Raw genomic sequence first — 16,328 nt, 5'->3', positions numbered from 1 at the left:
CCGAATGCTAATGTTAACTCCTTAGTTCTCTATAAATAGCCCGTGGTAGGTAACCTATAACCTGATTGGTCTAACAAGCCCAAAAAACAGTTGGTGTCTCAACATCAAATTAATTAGAGTTTTAATAAAAAATTTAATATTTTGTTATAGAAGTACTTCTAACAAAAGTGCTTCCTAAAGAATCAGTATTATGGTCATTATGTCATGGGAATTAAGTTAACCTAGCTACTACTGTCATGCCACCCAAATACGAAAGAGAAATATTGTAAAATTGCAGATTCATGCATTTCCTAATCAAACTTCTTCAACCTCTTCTCAATTTCATTACAATTTACTGTATAAACAAAACATTAAGACGATCAAATAAGAATAACAAAATAAGAAAAATTCGGAAATATACTACAAGTTTAAAACGAATTTAAAGACGCCAATAACACCATGTTACGTAAGAAAATTGCAAATTATTTGATTAATAAAGAAGTCTAGGACCTCTTGGGGAAGATCAACTTAATTATCCCTAGTATACTTTTATCCGTTCAGCAATGCCCCTTCCACTTGGCACCGTCGGATCACTAAGGCCGACCTTCGTCCCTACTTAATTCATTACTTGAGAGATCATTAGTCAAATCACTTGACAAAAAACTATAAACAACCATGTCCTTTATATCTCCCTTAAGATAGAGATACTTTCTCAGCACACCCTCCCGCTGAAACCCTACCTTCTCCAAAATTCTCTGAGAGGCCTTATTCTCCACAGCTACAAAAGACTGCAACCTAACCAAATCAGGGTAGTCCTTGAAAACTTGAGAGAGTGCAATCTTAACTGCCTTTGTTGTTATCCCTTGGCCCCAACACCTAGCAGCTAAAGCATACCCCATATCTGCCTTATGCCGATCATCACCTGACGATACCAATCGAACGGTCATCGATGCATATCGACCGGCGCCATGGGTGGGGAAAGCAAACGTTCTCGATGAAATTCAAAGCCTCGTCTTTCGTTGTCAACGTCTTGAATCCGCGGAGGACTCGAGTCACCTGATCATCACCTCCGAATGACAAGACATCGTCGGCGTCAGATAGCCTGAACGGACGGAGAGCGATTCTGGACAGATCGGTCTGCATAACAAGTTATAGAGGTGATAGGAATGAGAAAACACTAGATATTATGAGCAATAATATTTAAAAATGTATGATAAAGTTAAATAACAAACAACTATGCTATGATGTCAATGATGATGTATTGGATTGAAGTTATACGTACAAAATTACAAATATTATTAATGATCATGAAAGACTTTGAAATTGGGTTTGTAGAATATAGTGGCCTTACCAATTTTTTTAACCAAAGTTGCTACAAAGTCTTAATCTCCTAATAAACCAACCACGATTGATAGCAATTTCGGGCATAATTTAACAGCACTTTGACGTGACATTCAACTTTATGAAGAATCGAGATTCAGAGTCAGAGATCATGAGCTAGTGGATAGAGATTCGGGCCATTCAAAGGAGATAAAGAGATTCTTTGATTTGTGTTAGGTGGACCAATGAGATGAGTTAATGGTGTTTGTAGAATTTAGAGTGAGTGGTCCGGATCTCTAGTTCACCGGCTTCCGACACAGAGCACTAGTTTAATTACTAGTTGATTTTTGGTGAATGGGAATTATTAACTTTAATACTACCAGGCAATATAATAGCTAGTTGTTTATCATTTGGTGTTTGTGGCTAAATCTTCCAATGAATTATTCAGTTTTATTAATTTGAGTTTATTTGGTTCTTATCAAGTGAGAACAAACTCTAATGCTAAAATGCGTTGTATTTGGTCTGAGAAATCAAAGCAAGGAAGAGTTTTGGCATTTGGTTTGAGACATCAAACAGTCCCGCATCGAGCAAAGCAGAGGTGGAGAGACGAGACCGGCGTATAAAATAGGATTGGGAGGCATATGGCAACATACTTACCTGGACGGGGTCAATGGGCGATCAAGAAGGCTCATGGCCTAGGCTGGTGACCTCCATTGCACTTAGGAGGGGTGCTTGCTTATGGTCTCCTCAACGTAGGAGAGCCAACGTCATAATTTGTTGCTGTGGGGGCCTGCGTTCGCGCGGCTCCTTCATCAATTCAGTTTTGAAAATATCTATCTGCCTTGGTATCTAACTGTTTCGGTATGTTATGGTTTCCATCAATATTCTGTTCGTCATCTTATAGGGGTTTGAGCGTCCTCTCAAATCCAATGGAAAGTCATCAGTGTGGAAACATTAAATATCTCGACTAATAGAAACACGTCACATGTACAACTTATTAAATATGACTACTGTATGAAATATGCAAACTGTCACGAGTTAACAAGTCACATTCTCTACGAAGGCCCTAAAAGCCTAGAATCAATAGGCCCTTAGGCTCAATTAATTGCAAACGGTCCAAGTCAATGGTCATGCGACCTGCACAAATTACCTGGATAGTAATGGGCTTGCCTATCAAACTTTTAGCTCAGCAAGATTCTCTGAAGCACAATCCATGAAACTTAAAGGAATATTCCTCCGTTGGTCTGCAGACTAGGTAACACTCTGCTAACAAGTTCAACGCACCCGAATGCTAATGTTAACTCCTTAGTTCTCTATAAATAGCCCGTCGTAGGTAACTTATAACCTAATTGGTCTAACAAGCCCAAAAAATAGTTGGTGGCTCAACATCAAATTAATTAGAGTTTTAATAAAAAAATTAATATTTTTCTATAGAAGTACTTCTAACAAAAGTGCTTCCTACAGAATCAGTATTATGGTCATTATGTCATGGGAATTAAGTTAACCTAGCTACTAGTGTCATGCCACCCAAATACGAAAGAGAAATATTGTAAAATTGCAGATTCATGCATTTCCTAATCAAACTTCTTCAACCTCTTCTCAATTTCATTACAATTTACTGTATAAACAAAACATTAAGACGATCAAATAAGAATAACAAAATAAGAAAAATTCAGAAATATACTGCAAGTTTAAAACGAATTTAAAGACGCCAATAACATCATGTTACGTAAGAAAATTGCAAATTATTTGATTAGTAAAGAAGTCTAGGACCTCTTGGGGAAGATCAACTTAATTATCCCTAGTATACTTTTATCCGTTCAGCAACGCCCCTTCCACTCGGCACCGTCGGATCACTAAGGCCGGCTTTCGTCCCTACTTAATTCATTACTTGAGAGATCATTAGTGAAATCACTTGACAAAAAACTATAAACAACCATGTCCTTTATATCTCCCTTAAGATAGAGATACTTTCTCAGCACACCCTCCCGCTGAAACCCTACTTTCTCCAAAACTCTCTGAGAGGCCTTATTCTCTACAGCTACAAAAGACTGCAACCTAACCAAATCAGGGTAGTCCTTGAAAACTTGAGAGAGTGCAATCTTAACTGCCTTTGTTGTTATCCCTTGGCCCCAACACCTTGCAGCTAAAGCATACCCCATATCTGCCTTATGCCGATCATCACCTGACGATACCAATCGAACGGTCATCGATGCATATCGACGGGCGCCATGGGTGGGGAATGCAAACGTTCTCGATGAAATTCAAAGCCTCGTCTTTCGTTGTCAACGTCTTGAATCCGCGGAGGACTCGAGTCACCTGATCATCACCTCCGAATGACAAGACATCGTCGGCGTCAGATAGCCTGAACGGACGGAGAGCGATTCTGGACATATCGGTCTGCATAACAAGTTATAGAGGTGATAGGAATAATAAACACTAGATATTATGAGCAACAATATTTAAAAATGTATGATAAAGTTAAATAACAAACAACTATGCTATGATGTCAATGATGATGTATTGGATTGAATTTATACGTACAAAAATTACAAATATTATTAAAGATCATGAAAGACTTTGAAATTGGGTTTGAATATGGTGGCCTTACCAATTTTTTTAACCAAAGTTGCTACAAAGTCTTAATCTCCTAATAAACCAACTACGATTGATAGCAATATCATGCATAATTTAACAGCACTTTGACGTGACATTCAACTTTACGGGGAATCAAAATTCAGAATCAGAGGTCCTGAGCTAGTGGATAGAGATTTGGGCCATTCAAGAGAGATAAAGAGATTCAAACTTTTGATTTGTGTCAGGTGGATCAATGAGATGAGTTAATGTTGTTTGTAGAATTTACAGTGAGTGGTCCAGATCTCTAGTCCGCCGGCTTCCGACACACAGCACTAGTTTAATTACTAGTTGATTTTTGGTGAATGGGAATTATTTACTTTATTACTACCAGGTAATATAATAGCTTTGGCAAAATCTTCCAATAAATTATTTTATTTTATTAATTTGAGTTTATTTGGTTCTTATCAAGTGAGAACAAACTCTAATGCTAAAATGCGTTGTATTTGGTCTGAGACATCAAACAGTACCACATCGAGCAACGCAGCGGTGGAGAGACGAGACCGACGTATAAAAGAGGAACGAGATGCACATGGCAACATACTTACCTGGACGGGGTCGATGGGCGATCAAGAAGGCTCATGTCCTAGGCTGGTGACCTCCATTGCACTTAGGAGGGGTGCTTGCCTATGGTCTCCTCAACGTAGGAGAGCCAGCGTCATAATTTGTTGCTGTGGGGGCCTGCGTTCGCGCGGCCCCTTCATCAATTCAGTTTTGAAATTATTTATTTTCTTTGGTTTCTATCAGTTTTTTGGTATGTAGTTTCCATCAATATTCTCTTCGTTATTATCTTTATAGGGTTTGAGCGTCCTCTCAAATCCAACATTGTGGAAACATAAAATACTGTATGAAATATGTATACCATTAGTCAAACCCTCACGAGCTAACGGGCTACATTCTCTAAGAAGGTCCTAAAAGTCCAAAATCATTAGTCAAACCTTCACGAGTAAACGATCAAAGTTAATAGTTACGCGATCTGCACAAATTACCTTGATAGTAATGGGCTTGCCTATCAAACTCTTAGCACATCAAGATTCTCCGAAGCACAATCCATGAATCTTAAAGGAATATTCTTCTGTCGGTCTGCAGACTATGTAACACTCTGCTAACAAGCTCAACGAACCCAAACGCTAATGTTAAGTACTTAGTTCTCTATAAATAGCCTGAAATAGGTAACCTACAACCTGATTGGTCCAACAAGCCCATAAAGCTTGGTGTTCGACCGCCACCTTCTTCCCCCACCTCCACCTGCTTGCAGGAGTACGGCTGGAGTTCTTCAAACACCTCTGGATCGACTCCCTGAACCACGTCTTCACCGACAATGATGCCGGTGAGATTGAGGTGGTAATGTGGGTGCTCCGGTCACTTGCATTCTAGTTCAAATCCTCTTCGTAAATTAGATTAGTTTAGAATATCATTATCAACTAGTCAAATGAAAAACACAATTGTACTCTCAACGTCATGGAGAATCGAAGAACAAACCAAATAAAATGACCAGTGTACTGAAAAGTCTTGAATAATATAACAAAGTCGAGCTACTGACAATGGCAAGTGTCCCAGAGTTGAAAAAATTACACTTTCACTCATTTTCTAATCAAATTTCTTCTGCCTCCGTTATTTCACTACAATTTATTATTTGTATAAACAAATGTCGAGACGATCTGGTCTGATCAAGCAGAAAAGGAACATCAAGAAGGCTAAACCCTAACCAAAATTAATCAAAGGCTCCAAAACTGCAAAATCGATTCTTCGAGCTCTTGGCATCTCTCCATACTCATGACGGAAGCAAAGACTTTCCTTGCTCTTTTATCCTTGGAACGTATCAATCCTTGCCGCAACACCTTCATAACAAATAATACAGAGACGCATAAACTTATCAATCTTAAAACCTATGCATATGAATCAAACAAGTAAGATTATCATTTCTGAGAAATAAAAAGTAACTGCCCAAATCTTGATAAAAGAATGCAGGGCGGAAAGTATACCGTTTGTATCTCTTCTTGGAGCCACATGGACAGAGCGCATTCCTACTGATTTGCCCACTCTTAGCCAAATTAGACTTGGCAAGGTCCAATGGCGTTGAACCCATCAATTTTTGCACCTGAGGAGCCGAAATTTAGAGTTAGCAATGTTTCCTACAGTCGTAAATCGTTATCAGAATTTTGTGTTGTGTGGATGTTACAGGAAAAAAGTGTAGCTAAACAAACCAAGGCCTCCATAACCAATATGATTTAAACTTCCCCCTTAATCACCAAACCCCTCTCATTTTCCTCATCAGTGCCTACAACACATACACACCCACATAAATAATACAAATTCAGTTCATCCAATGGAAGCAACTCGCATGCCTCCACTAACTTATTAATTCATCTTGAAGGAAGCAATCACACACAATTCAACGCGGCTATTGAAACATGCCAATAAGCGGGCAGATAAAATCTGGCCTTAACAAGAAGTTTAGGTGCTTAGCCAACCAAAAGGATGCCACTGTACTATAAAGCCTTCCCAAAGATAAGAAAACAAGCAAAGACATAGATAGCAAAAGCTATATAAGACATTCTGAAGTTAAGTACTAATTTCAGCACAGGGTAAATCAGTTTTACGAAGGTTGAAAAATGAGAAATAATACCTCGTTAATGTTCCTTGGCATTGGTTTCCCTTCTTTCTTTAAATTCTCCATCTTCTTTTGTGCTTCTCTAGCCCACGTGAATTTTGCAAGAGCATTCTCAACATCAGCAATCGTGCATTTACAATGCTTCGCTGCTTCTTGTTTTTGAGCAACTTGGAGATTCTACAAAACAAAAGACCTAAAACTATAATCAAGAGACTTAACCAGACACAATCTACGCACATAAACCTAGTATGAATCATTTTGAAATTCCAATAAATAAATACTTTGGACTGCATCCTGTGAATAATGAAGTTTCCTTCAGCTTAATAGCTCATTTCTCTGTAGTGATTATATTGGCAGTTTAAGGAGGAAAAAGAACTCGAGTTTAAAGCAATTCCATAAAAGAAAGAGCGAGAGAAATTGGCAAAGAATATGGAAAAGGAAAGCGGAATTAAAAAGATAGGCAAACAATCTCGTATTCAAGTCACAAATATTGGCATTAAAACTATGTAGGATGGAATAGTTTATCTGAGAGATATCCAGATTCTCACAAAAACCAGAGGCAAACCTAGATTTTGTGTGAAATGGCACTTTTTCTTAAGAACATAGGAAATAGTGTTGTAGCTAATTGGACTATTACAAAACTTATTTTACGAGACTTGAACTTTACAAGCATAAGCACACAAGTATACACATTACCAAATGGACCAAACAGAGATTTCATCTGGCAAAAAAATAACAAGTAAAACATCAATTTAAAAGGGTAAAACCAACCTCTCCAGTGGAATCAAATCCTCCGAGATAGCGAATAATCGCTTCCTGCTTCTCGAAAGCATCGGCAAAAGTAGCTTCACTGCTTCTCCCCACAATGTATTGCTTGAACGCCCCAATTCTTCTAGCATTCTTCATCTCATCCGCAAATCCTATAATCAACCCAAGAAACAAACAAATAATTATCGTTAACGTAACCATGAATTTCCAACCAATCTCTCAAATTTAAACAAAATTTAACTGAGTAAAGAAGTTAAACAAACCCCTGGAACCAAAAGCACGAAAAATTTACATTTTTTCAAAATATCAAATGGGTTTCCAAAAAGCTCGAAAATTCTACATTTTTCTTCAAAATATCATATAGGTTTTACAAAAAGCTCGAAACTTCAAGCACAAAAACTCGAAAACAAAATATTCAAATCTCAGAGATACCTAATCAGGAAACAAAAAATAGAAAATGTGAAAAACAAAGTTGAAATTAAGGGACGTACGAAGCAGCGTGAACGAATCGGAGCTGGACTTTGCATCCTCCGGAGAGGTCTTGTTGCCAGTGAAGACCCCTTTGATCTTGTTCATCCATGAGTTATCCAGGTGCGTCGTGGAGGAGATCGGGCGGTGAAACGACGGAGCGAGGTTGCGGTCACCGTAACGGTAGCCGAAGAAAGATGACGGGAACTTCGAGTTTTTGTTGCAGAATGTGGTGCTTATGATTCGCGAAGAGCGATGCATTCTCGAAAATGTTGGCTCTTTTTGGTCTCTATTTCTCTTTGATGACGATTTAGGGTTTTAGTCTGCAGATTCGGGGTTTTGGGAACACAGAGACGGGTTGAAGGAAATGCAAAACCCTCTTCCTTGAACGACGTCGTTAATACTTTCTATGTTTCTAGTTAGCCTCCGAAAAAGTAAATATTTGCAATTTGCAACTTATTAGAAGAAACGTACCTACCTGGTTTAAGTTTCGTGACAACCGAGCATGACTAGGTTAATGACTGGTTTGGTATTGCTATGCTTTGAAAAAAAATTATTTTTGCTGTACTGTGAGAATAAGTAGCTGTGAAATAAAGCAGCAGAGTGTTTGGTAAACTTTTTTGTAAAAGTGCTTTTGAAAAGAAAAAAAAAGCAGTATTATAGTGTTTGATAAACTTTTATGTAAAACAGATGTGAAAAAAAACCGGTTTTTCAAAGCTGGGTTTTGCAGCTTTGTGTTTTTGGCTTTTTTCACCCTAAACCGTGAAAAAAAGCTGAAGCTGAATGTTTACCAAACACAAAAAAACTTTTAGCTTTTTTTTATACCCATTTTTTTCTTCAGAATTACTTCAGTACCAAGAGGTGGTTTGGGAGTGAGGTGCTTAAAAAAAAAACACCCATGAAAAAAAGCTGTGAGGGTTTTAGGTGTTTGGTAAACTGAAAAAAAATGGCTTATTTTGGAAGCTGCTGTGAGAATAAGCTGAAATCAAAGGAAAAAGCTGAAACTGCTATTTGTAGCTTTGGAAAACTGGTTTTTTTTCAAAGCACACGGAGCTACAATGCTCCTTTAATGAAAAGACTCACTATCAGACTGTTTTTTTTTTTTCAAAAGCACTTTTACAAAAAAGTTTACCAAACACTCTGCTAATTTTTTTCACAGCCGCTTATTCTCACAGCACAGCCGCTTATTCTCACATCAGCTTTTTTTCAAAGCACAGCAATACCAAATCAGCCTAAAAACCACCACAATGGCATGGTGGATATCGGTAGTTATTTGCAATTTGCAACTCATTAGAAGAAACGTACCTATTAGGCGGCATATAGCGGGTGTAGGTAAGTTATTTGCAATTTGCAACTTATTAGACGAAAAGTACCAATTAGGTTGAAATATCGTCGATACAATGGCATAGATGGCGTAGGTAAGTCATTATCGTGACTACGAAATTGCAAGAGAAAATTTAAGTTGAGCAGGAATCATGCAACTTATTAAGCAACTGCTGCAGAAAGAATGAATGGCTTATATAAATTCAAAGAAAGTGTTATCAAAATCTTACAAGTTACACTTTACCTATTCAAAAATACAAAGCAGGCCTCAGCCTGCTGCACAAGCGATCAGCCGCTCACATCCCGTATCTAAATTAGGACGAAAGGCAGTGAAAAAAAGAATAAATTCTGCAACTTTAAGCCTTTGTCCTCCTAAACTCGAACCAGATTTCGTAGTGGTTGAATAGCAAGCTGTCGTGTGTGTGCTTTCTGACATACTCCAGGCCTAAATTTGTAAGCCGCTTTGTACATTCGTCTCCTCCCAACCGCGAACAGAATTTGATATTATGGGACACGAAGATTCGCCCGTCATAGGGTTTCAGTTTATTTGTCAATCTCTCCAATCCAACCCACACAAGCTTATCAGGCATATGAAGAAACACAGCACTAGCATAGATCAAGTCATAAACAACATCTGAACCAAATCTGCCGAAGTCCATGTTGTCGCCTTTCACAATCAAAGGGCGTTTGTGCAGAAGACCTTGGGAAGGAAGCTCGTATCTAAAGGCAGCCATTAGTGAGAGCTCATCTCTTTCAAGACAGTGGAAGTGTCCGGGATTAAGATACCGAATGAAATGCAAACCGACTCGGAGGGTACCACAGCCAATCTCAAGGACAATTGAGTCGGGCTTCAGATGAGAGGAGTGAGCGAGGAACTCAAAAACATCTCGCCCGCCTGCCCAAGGCTCACCGTAGTTACTGTGGTGCTCCTCAGTTAGGAGCTCACCAGGGCATGGGAGAGCAGTATGCTTTTCTGAATCAGGTCCTTCATAATGAGATATACCCTTGAACCTGAAAATTCAGAAACTATTGGTCAACTATTTGTACAAAATCATCCCTACATTCCCAGAACATGAAATGAATAATTTTCCGGTGTTTCAGTTCACCCGCAAACATTTGAATATGTGATAACTGCAGGCAGAGAAAAGCATGCGGAGAGAAAGAGAAATCACCTAACCAACCAACCAAGTAAGAGAATACTCCAGTTTAAGAATCATCGAGCAACAAATATAATACAAAGAAGCATCTACCGGAACAAAAGGAATAGAACAAATCACTTCAAAGTATATGATCTAGTCTAAATCCATGTTCTATAAATCTAGCCGATCATCAAGCTTAACCTTTTCGTTTCTCTCCAACCTAACCCAGTGCTTTACATAAACCAAACAGAGCCACAACAGGTACTTGCCCAACTCAGCATCGAAAATATATATTGTAAAGAAAATGCAGAAACTTAAGCAACAAATTCGAGTTCACGTCCACATAACTAAAACAAATCAAAGTTTATTGCCGCGATCTCATGAAAATCGAAGTTTACTGATGTAATCTCATCTCCCCCACATCCTCACTTGGCACAAAAATCACATGAACTGGTACTCAAAATTAAAGTTGACATCTTTGAATCCAAGATTATAGAGTTTACTAATTCACAATCAATTGAAATCCCAATTCCCAATCCCACTGTGCAAATCCAAGTCCCCATTTCTAATCATACAAATGTGCACATAATATTAAAGAGGTACTTCTAGAGAGAGAGAGAGAGAGAGAGAGAGAGAGAGAATACTGACTCCAAGAGATCTTGAAGCTGCTGAGCTCTGGTGCGAGGGTTAATTCCCTTCCTCAACACGTTATCCTGCATATGCAACCCATTCACTCGGATCTGATCCTTCACCCACTCCACATCCTCCTTCGACGACCATATCGTCTCTCCTCCTCCTCCTCCGCCCTCCGCCACGCCGACACTCGGTCCATCGACATCGCCGACTCGCGCAATACTAGCACTAGCAGCCCCACCGGCGTCGCGGCCGCCGCAAGTGCACGGCGACGAGAGAGAGTACAAGAGAAAGAAGAAGAAAACCGCGGCCACTGACGCCGTCAGAACCAGCGCCGGCACCGTTATCACTATCCCCTTAGCCGACGAATTTGACGGTGACGACCACAGAGCCATGTGGTGTGGATGCGTGTATTCGATTTTACGCTGAAGTCTTCATACATTCAAGACTCTGAATTTTAGGTCGGCAGAACGATTGGGATCGCGGAAAATTGATTTGGGAACGGGCCTTAAGCGACGCCGTTTCACGAAGCGCAAGAGAGGAGCCCTGTGTCGTTAGGGAGGATGTCGTTTTGGGAGGAACATGTCATTGCCTGCGGTGTCGCATGGAGCGTGGTTACATAGAGGTAACACGAGCCGTTAATTCGACAGGAAATGAAACAAAAATAATAGGTTTTGAGTCAATTTATTAAAGAATCGGATTGTTATTGAGTTATAAGTTAATCATCTGAAACACGACCGGTTAAAATAAAATGTATGTCGTGAAAATGATATAAACACAACAAACACAACTGGTTTGTCAAGCCTAAACGGTGGATACAAAAATTCACAAATTATAATTTTAATAAAACAGGGTTAAGGAGACTTTTTAAATAGGTAATAAACTGTGTTCAAATCACGATTTAGTGTCATTTTTCTTACATTTTTATCACTCTAAAAGGGCCTTAACCAGTGATTTGGGGTTTTTTTTTCTCAAGCATAAAGTTTATTCATCTCATTGAGCGACCTTGACCCTACTATTTTGAGATAAACGAGATTTTCAAATTTTGCCTCAATTTTGTACCGCTCTTTCATTAGTGAAACAACGTTCTTACTAGCACTATAAATCGAGCCGGTCGAAAATTGACATCTGCACATTTTTGTTCCACAGGTGAACGTTTGAGATTTAACTAAATGACCGTTTTTTTTTTGTCAAAAGAAGCTACGAAATTCTGTTAACAATTTAACTTAACATAAATCATCAACCTTAATCAGATCATTTTACTACCTAGGGATCGTGTAAACAAATAATTAACAGATCCCAGTTGAAGTTTGAAGTTCAAACTTTGAACCACCCCACACGACACTCAGCTGCAAAACTCTTGCAGGAACAAACTCAAACTATCAAGTACATGAACCTTGAAAACAATCCGAAAACAACCCGAAAACACGAACACTCATCTTATTCCTGCTATAACATATAACACATTATCTTAATCTTATTCACACTCAGACCGTTAGATTAGATCAGACATCCTTCTTCTATGACGACTAAGCAGAGTTCTCAAGTTTGGATCGGACGAAGCGACCAACTTGCTTCGTGTCTTGGATGATTCCGAGCCATTGCACTTCGGGCTCTCTGCAGGTAAAGTATCTGCTGCTTCCTGCGCATATCGCGATTTCCTACTCGAGTTTTGTAAAATTGCTTTGATTTGAGGGTCTGAGTAACTCATTGACTGTGAAGCTGTAAATTGGATTGAACTTCTGGCCACTGATCTCAAACTTCTTGCTTTAGCAGCAGTTTCTCTTTCTGCAGAGCTTTGCCTTTGTCGACTGGCTGCAGTGGAAGTCATGAACCGAGGCAAAGAATTTGAAATGTTGTTTCCTCTGCTTCCTTTCTCTAGCTTTCGAGGCGTTTCTATAACTTCCCTCGAAACTTCTTTGGGACTAATGGGGGCCTTCTCATCTTTCAAATGTCCATACGTGGCTGCAAAGAGGTTTATATTTTCGCGTAGCAGCAAATCGACCTTTTGTATCTGATTTTTAACTTTACGGCACTCTTCTTCAGCTTCTCTCATGTCTTCTTCGAGTTCCTTCACCCTTTTTTCCCTGTGCTTCTTTAAGTCCTGAAAAAATAGTATGTTCAGAAAATATACAGCTGAGAAACCCGAAAATTACAAAGAAACTAGAGAGAGGTACCTCTGCTAATTCCCTGTTACACTCTATAGCTCTAGCTCTCTTGGCGAAACTCAAAGAGCATATCGTCTCCCCAACATCTTCTTCACAGGGGCTGACATGCACAAGCATCAAAACCTTTGAACCGTGACCTAAAGCATATCGGATTACAAAACAAATGTTAAGCACTTTCAAGTCCAGATGATGAAGGGGGTGCGTAAATCATGGAACCCAGCTCACGATGGCAATTGAGTGCACAAACGTAATGATTTGTCATGGGGTCATTACCATTGTTGAGAACTCGATTAGTGTTACGTGAGAAGTTTACGTACTGTCAAATTAAATAACTTCGAATAGCACTTCAGTTCCATAACAAAATTTGAAGAATGTGGATCTACCTAAGGAGTCTTTCAGGATTTGTGTCAGCTTGCTGTTCCTGGAACCGAAAAGTTGAAGTGCATCAGATTCTTGCTCAATCAGTAAGCAAAGAGAAAAGCTCAGAAGGCCCAAGGGAAAAAGAAAAGGGAAAAGGGAATAAGGCAACTAAAGCTGACAGTTTATGCCAACTAACTTACCTGTAAGGCACATGGCCTCGCTTCCTTCGTAGAGCAGCAATGACATCACCCAAGGCGGAAAGTGAAAGGTTTATGGCCCTTCCCTCATCAAGTGTAAGTCCAGTTGCCCCCGTTTTAAGCAACCGTTCGCTTCCTCCAAGATCAACCATCCACAGTTTACCCACTTCCCTTTTAGCTTCCAGAGCATCCCCATTCCGAAATATGGTTATCCTTGTTAAGCTAGATATAGGAAGCTAAAAACATAACGTAATTATCGACCAAAATAATCCAACGAAAAATTTGGAAAAATGTAAGTAGACCTGGAACCCACCAGTGAGACCTGCTAGACGCCTCATTGACATTCGTCCAAGAAGTTGATCTAACTCGCCTCCCCCGATTATACCACCACCTAGCTTTAGCAAAATCGACAATTTGGACTTCTGTAAGGCCCTCAATTTCCACCGTCCCCTGCGGATCTGTTTGAATGTTGAGATTGCTGTAGTAGTGTTAGCCAAATTGAAGTAAGCAATCTAACAAATGGCCTGAAATTGTCGCACCAGGGCACTAAACAAACCGATGCTTACCATCTTGTTACAGTTTCGTATGTTCTGTTGGTGGGTTTTGGGCACAGCAGATCTCTGAGATTGCCCATGTAAACTTCCAACATGCTCATCGAAAAGGAAATAGAGGACGAGCTGTCCAAGGAGGCTTGACAGAAAAGCTCCTTGAGAGCTCGAGGAATTATCCCCGGCTCCTCACTAGTTCCATCCTGCATACCCATTTAACTTCATCATTTTACGCACATTTGGAACGAAAATCCACCTAACAACCGAACACAAATGCAACAACAAAAGCTTGATCGAAGTTTCGATCACTAACCATGGTAAATGTCTTGCCCGTGCCGGTTTGGCCGTGAGCAAAAATACACACATTGTGGCCATCAAGTGCAGATCTGAGAATTGGTTCCACCTCAGCAAACACATTTTCTACAGAATTCGGAAATCCGAACATCATTTAAACTATCATACAAGACTTTAATTTCCCGATGTGCGATTCACACTCTCAACACTACGAACCGAAACAATTAACAAAATAATCAAACTTGTAAAACACGCATTCCTTTAATTTCCAACACTAACCTTGACTGGTTTCTTGTGGAAAAACCTTATCAAAATCAAATTCTTTTCTTGTTCCGGCTGTCTTAACCGCAATCTTCTCCGATCCGGCCGAAATGGGTTCCCGGATTCTTCTCCTGTCGATCACTAGGAACGGTCGGACCCGACAGAACACTCGAATACTACCTGAACACTCACTTCACTTGATACAACAAAACAAAAAAAAAAACAAAGAAACCAAAAATAAAAAAAAAACATTTCGGAGAAATTTATGATTGATCTGATTGTGACCCAACATTACCTTTGATGTCTATAATCTTGTTCAAAGATTCTCTCCTCTTCTCATCCAAGAACTTCTGCTTCTGCTTCAACTGTGCAATTTCTCCTACAAAACCCAATTGAAAAAAATTACAGCTTTTGCTAGATCAAGTAAGCGCTTCTGCTCGTAGCGCTTTTGCTTTTAGCCCTTCCATAAGCAATACGTCCTAAACGAGCTTACTAGAAACTGAAAATTTTCAAAAACTTTACCTTCAAGATTTGATATGGACTGCTGGAGCTCATTCTTTTCGTGCTCAGGGACGACATTGACGTCCGTACAGATGGTGGGAAGAGGAGGAGGAGAATCCGAAAAGTCAATGGATGGCAACCCATCGGTGGAATCTGGACCGTTAGATGATTCCATCGGAGACGACGATGATTGGAAGGACTCGTTCACATTAACTGAAAGCAACGAGATCTGCTCTCTTTTTTTCAGCTGAAATCAACATTTTTCCCACTAACAGAACAACAACAACAGCTGACCCTTTGAAGAGAGAGAAAAAGCACTTCTGAGTTCTGAGAAAGCACTTAACTTAAGTCAAGTACAAGAATTTGTAGGACCAATCTTACCAATAAAGAACGAAGAAACAACTGAAAGTTGATGTAAATTAAAGAACTTTAAAAAATTAAAAGCACTTCCTTCCTCCAACTTCTTCTCAAGTACAAGTACAAGAAAAAAGGTATTTAAACAGAAAAAGAAGCAGTAATTCGATAACCTTAATTAAAAAAAGGGAAGAAAATAGTAAAAATTCAGATTTCATGAACCCAGGAAAGTTACCTCAATGATTAAACAATCTAACGACCCTGGTTAGCAGGTGAGGGTTTTTTGTTACAGTAAAATATAAAATAAAATAAAAAACATCAAAGAAAACATGTGTTTTTAAGATTCTGTTTGGGTGGTCAAGATCTAAAACTGTATTGTAAAAGCAGTTTTATTTCCTTCTGTTTTTTTCAGAGATGGGGGCAGGGGACAGGACAGAGGAGCGTGTGGAGCGGAGGAGGGAAAAGTTAAATGCTTTGCTTCTACTATATTCACTTCACTTCCCACCAATTTTATTTTTTAGTGGTTGTTTACACACATACCCCACCAAACCTTAACCACTCCACAACGGGTTGGGATGCACTCTGTGTTTCTGTGTTTAAAGACTGCAGACTTGGAGATCCGCACCACTGAATTTCAATCCTATGATCTCTCATTACTCTCATCTTACTTGCCCATATAACAAAAATCCAAACTTTAACGGTCCAGATCTTTTTTTCCTTCTCTTAAACGGTCTAGATCTCTCAGTCCGATGACTCTGAAAACATAG

General features: G+C 39.3%; 3 protein-coding genes, 2 non-coding genes and 2 pseudogenes across 8 annotated transcripts; 2 read left to right on the top strand and 5 right to left on the bottom strand.

The window, feature by feature from the left end:
• Positions 1-301: 301 nt before the first annotated feature.
• Positions 302-3,760, bottom strand: LOC126592870 (uncharacterized; annotated as a pseudogene).
• Positions 461-1,160, bottom strand: LOC126592869 (uncharacterized; annotated as a pseudogene).
• Positions 1,949-2,110, top strand: LOC126594637 (U1 spliceosomal RNA). Its single transcript, XR_007613373.1, has one exon. It is a non-coding gene; the product is annotated as a U1 spliceosomal RNA (small nuclear RNA).
• A 713-nt stretch (positions 3,761-4,473) lies between the features above and the next one.
• Positions 4,474-4,635, top strand: LOC126594635 (U1 spliceosomal RNA). Its single transcript, XR_007613371.1, has one exon. It is a non-coding gene; the product is annotated as a U1 spliceosomal RNA (small nuclear RNA).
• A 798-nt stretch (positions 4,636-5,433) lies between these two features.
• Positions 5,434-8,179, bottom strand: LOC126592865 (uncharacterized). Its single transcript, XM_050258661.1, has 5 exons — positions 7,807-8,179; positions 7,319-7,467; positions 6,563-6,724; positions 5,919-6,034; positions 5,434-5,774 (listed from the first exon to the last, which is right to left on the bottom strand). Exons 1-5 carry the CDS (start codon positions 8,042-8,044, stop codon positions 5,756-5,758), a joined length of 684 nt encoding a protein of 227 aa, XP_050114618.1. The 5' UTR covers positions 8,045-8,179; the 3' UTR covers positions 5,434-5,755.
• Positions 8,180-9,280: 1,101 nt separating this feature from the next.
• On the bottom strand, positions 9,281-11,472 carry LOC126592861 (uncharacterized). The gene is made up of 2 exons (XM_050258655.1): positions 10,894-11,472; positions 9,281-10,117 (listed from the first exon to the last, which is right to left on the bottom strand). The coding sequence occupies exons 1-2, from the start codon at positions 11,271-11,273 to the stop codon at positions 9,463-9,465; spliced, it is 1,035 nt and encodes a 344-aa protein (XP_050114612.1). The 5' UTR covers positions 11,274-11,472; the 3' UTR covers positions 9,281-9,462.
• A 614-nt stretch (positions 11,473-12,086) lies between these two features.
• Positions 12,087-15,984, bottom strand: LOC126592853 (kinesin-like protein KIN-14U). 4 transcript variants are annotated; one of them, XM_050258638.1, is made up of 11 exons: positions 15,797-15,984; positions 15,229-15,534; positions 15,002-15,085; positions 14,725-14,886; positions 14,465-14,571; positions 14,170-14,354; positions 13,917-14,081; positions 13,607-13,825; positions 13,430-13,467; positions 13,056-13,183; positions 12,087-12,982 (listed from the first exon to the last, which is right to left on the bottom strand). In XM_050258638.1, exons 2-11 carry the CDS (start codon positions 15,380-15,382, stop codon positions 12,374-12,376), a joined length of 1,851 nt encoding a protein of 616 aa, XP_050114595.1. In that variant the 5' UTR covers positions 15,383-15,534; positions 15,797-15,984; the 3' UTR covers positions 12,087-12,373. The 4 variants fall into 4 exon arrangements, with proteins under 4 accessions (XP_050114595.1, XP_050114596.1, XP_050114597.1 ...); XM_050258639.1 differs by having other exon boundaries at positions 15,229-15,502; XM_050258640.1 differs by lacking the exon at positions 15,797-15,984 and adding an exon at positions 15,589-15,753 and having other exon boundaries at positions 15,229-15,502.
• Positions 15,985-16,328: the final 344 nt, after the last annotated feature.

Source organism: Malus sylvestris, chromosome 12 (genome assembly GCF_916048215.2).
Source record: "Malus sylvestris chromosome 12, drMalSylv7.2, whole genome shotgun sequence".
Classification (NCBI taxonomy): domain Eukaryota; kingdom Viridiplantae; phylum Streptophyta; class Magnoliopsida; order Rosales; family Rosaceae; genus Malus; species Malus sylvestris.
The sequence above is the reverse complement of the archived record's forward strand: the minus strand, read 5'-3'. Positions and strand labels throughout refer to the sequence as shown.

Excerpts from the sequence above, each read along its gene's own strand:
- LOC126592865 (XM_050258661.1), bottom strand. The coding sequence starts at position 8,044 with ATGCATCGCTCTTCGCGAATCATAAGCACCACATTCTGCAACAAAAAC. Across the intron at positions 7,468-7,806 it reads CGATTCGTTCACGCTGCTTC|GATTTGCGGATGAGATGAAG; the intron begins GTACGTCCCTTA and ends GGTTGATTATAG. Across the intron at positions 6,035-6,562 it reads TGCCAAGGAACATTAACGAG|GTGCAAAAATTGATGGGTTC; the intron begins GTATTATTTCTC and ends TCGGCTCCTCAG.
- LOC126592861 (XM_050258655.1), bottom strand. The coding sequence starts at position 11,273 with ATGGCTCTGTGGTCGTCACCGTCAAATTCGTCGGCTAAGGGGATAGTG. Across the intron at positions 10,118-10,893 it reads CAGCTTCAAGATCTCTTGGA|GTTCAAGGGTATATCTCATT; the intron begins GTCAGTATTCTC and ends CTGAATTTTCAG.
- LOC126592853 (XM_050258638.1), bottom strand. The coding sequence starts at position 15,382 with ATGGAATCATCTAACGGTCCAGATTCCACCGATGGGTTGCCATCCATT. Across the intron at positions 14,355-14,464 it reads CGGGCAAGACATTTACCATG|GATGGAACTAGTGAGGAGCC; the intron begins GTTAGTGATCGA and ends ATGGGTATGCAG. Across the intron at positions 13,468-13,606 it reads CGAGGCCATGTGCCTTACAG|GAACAGCAAGCTGACACAAA; the intron begins GTAAGTTAGTTG and ends TTTCGGTTCCAG.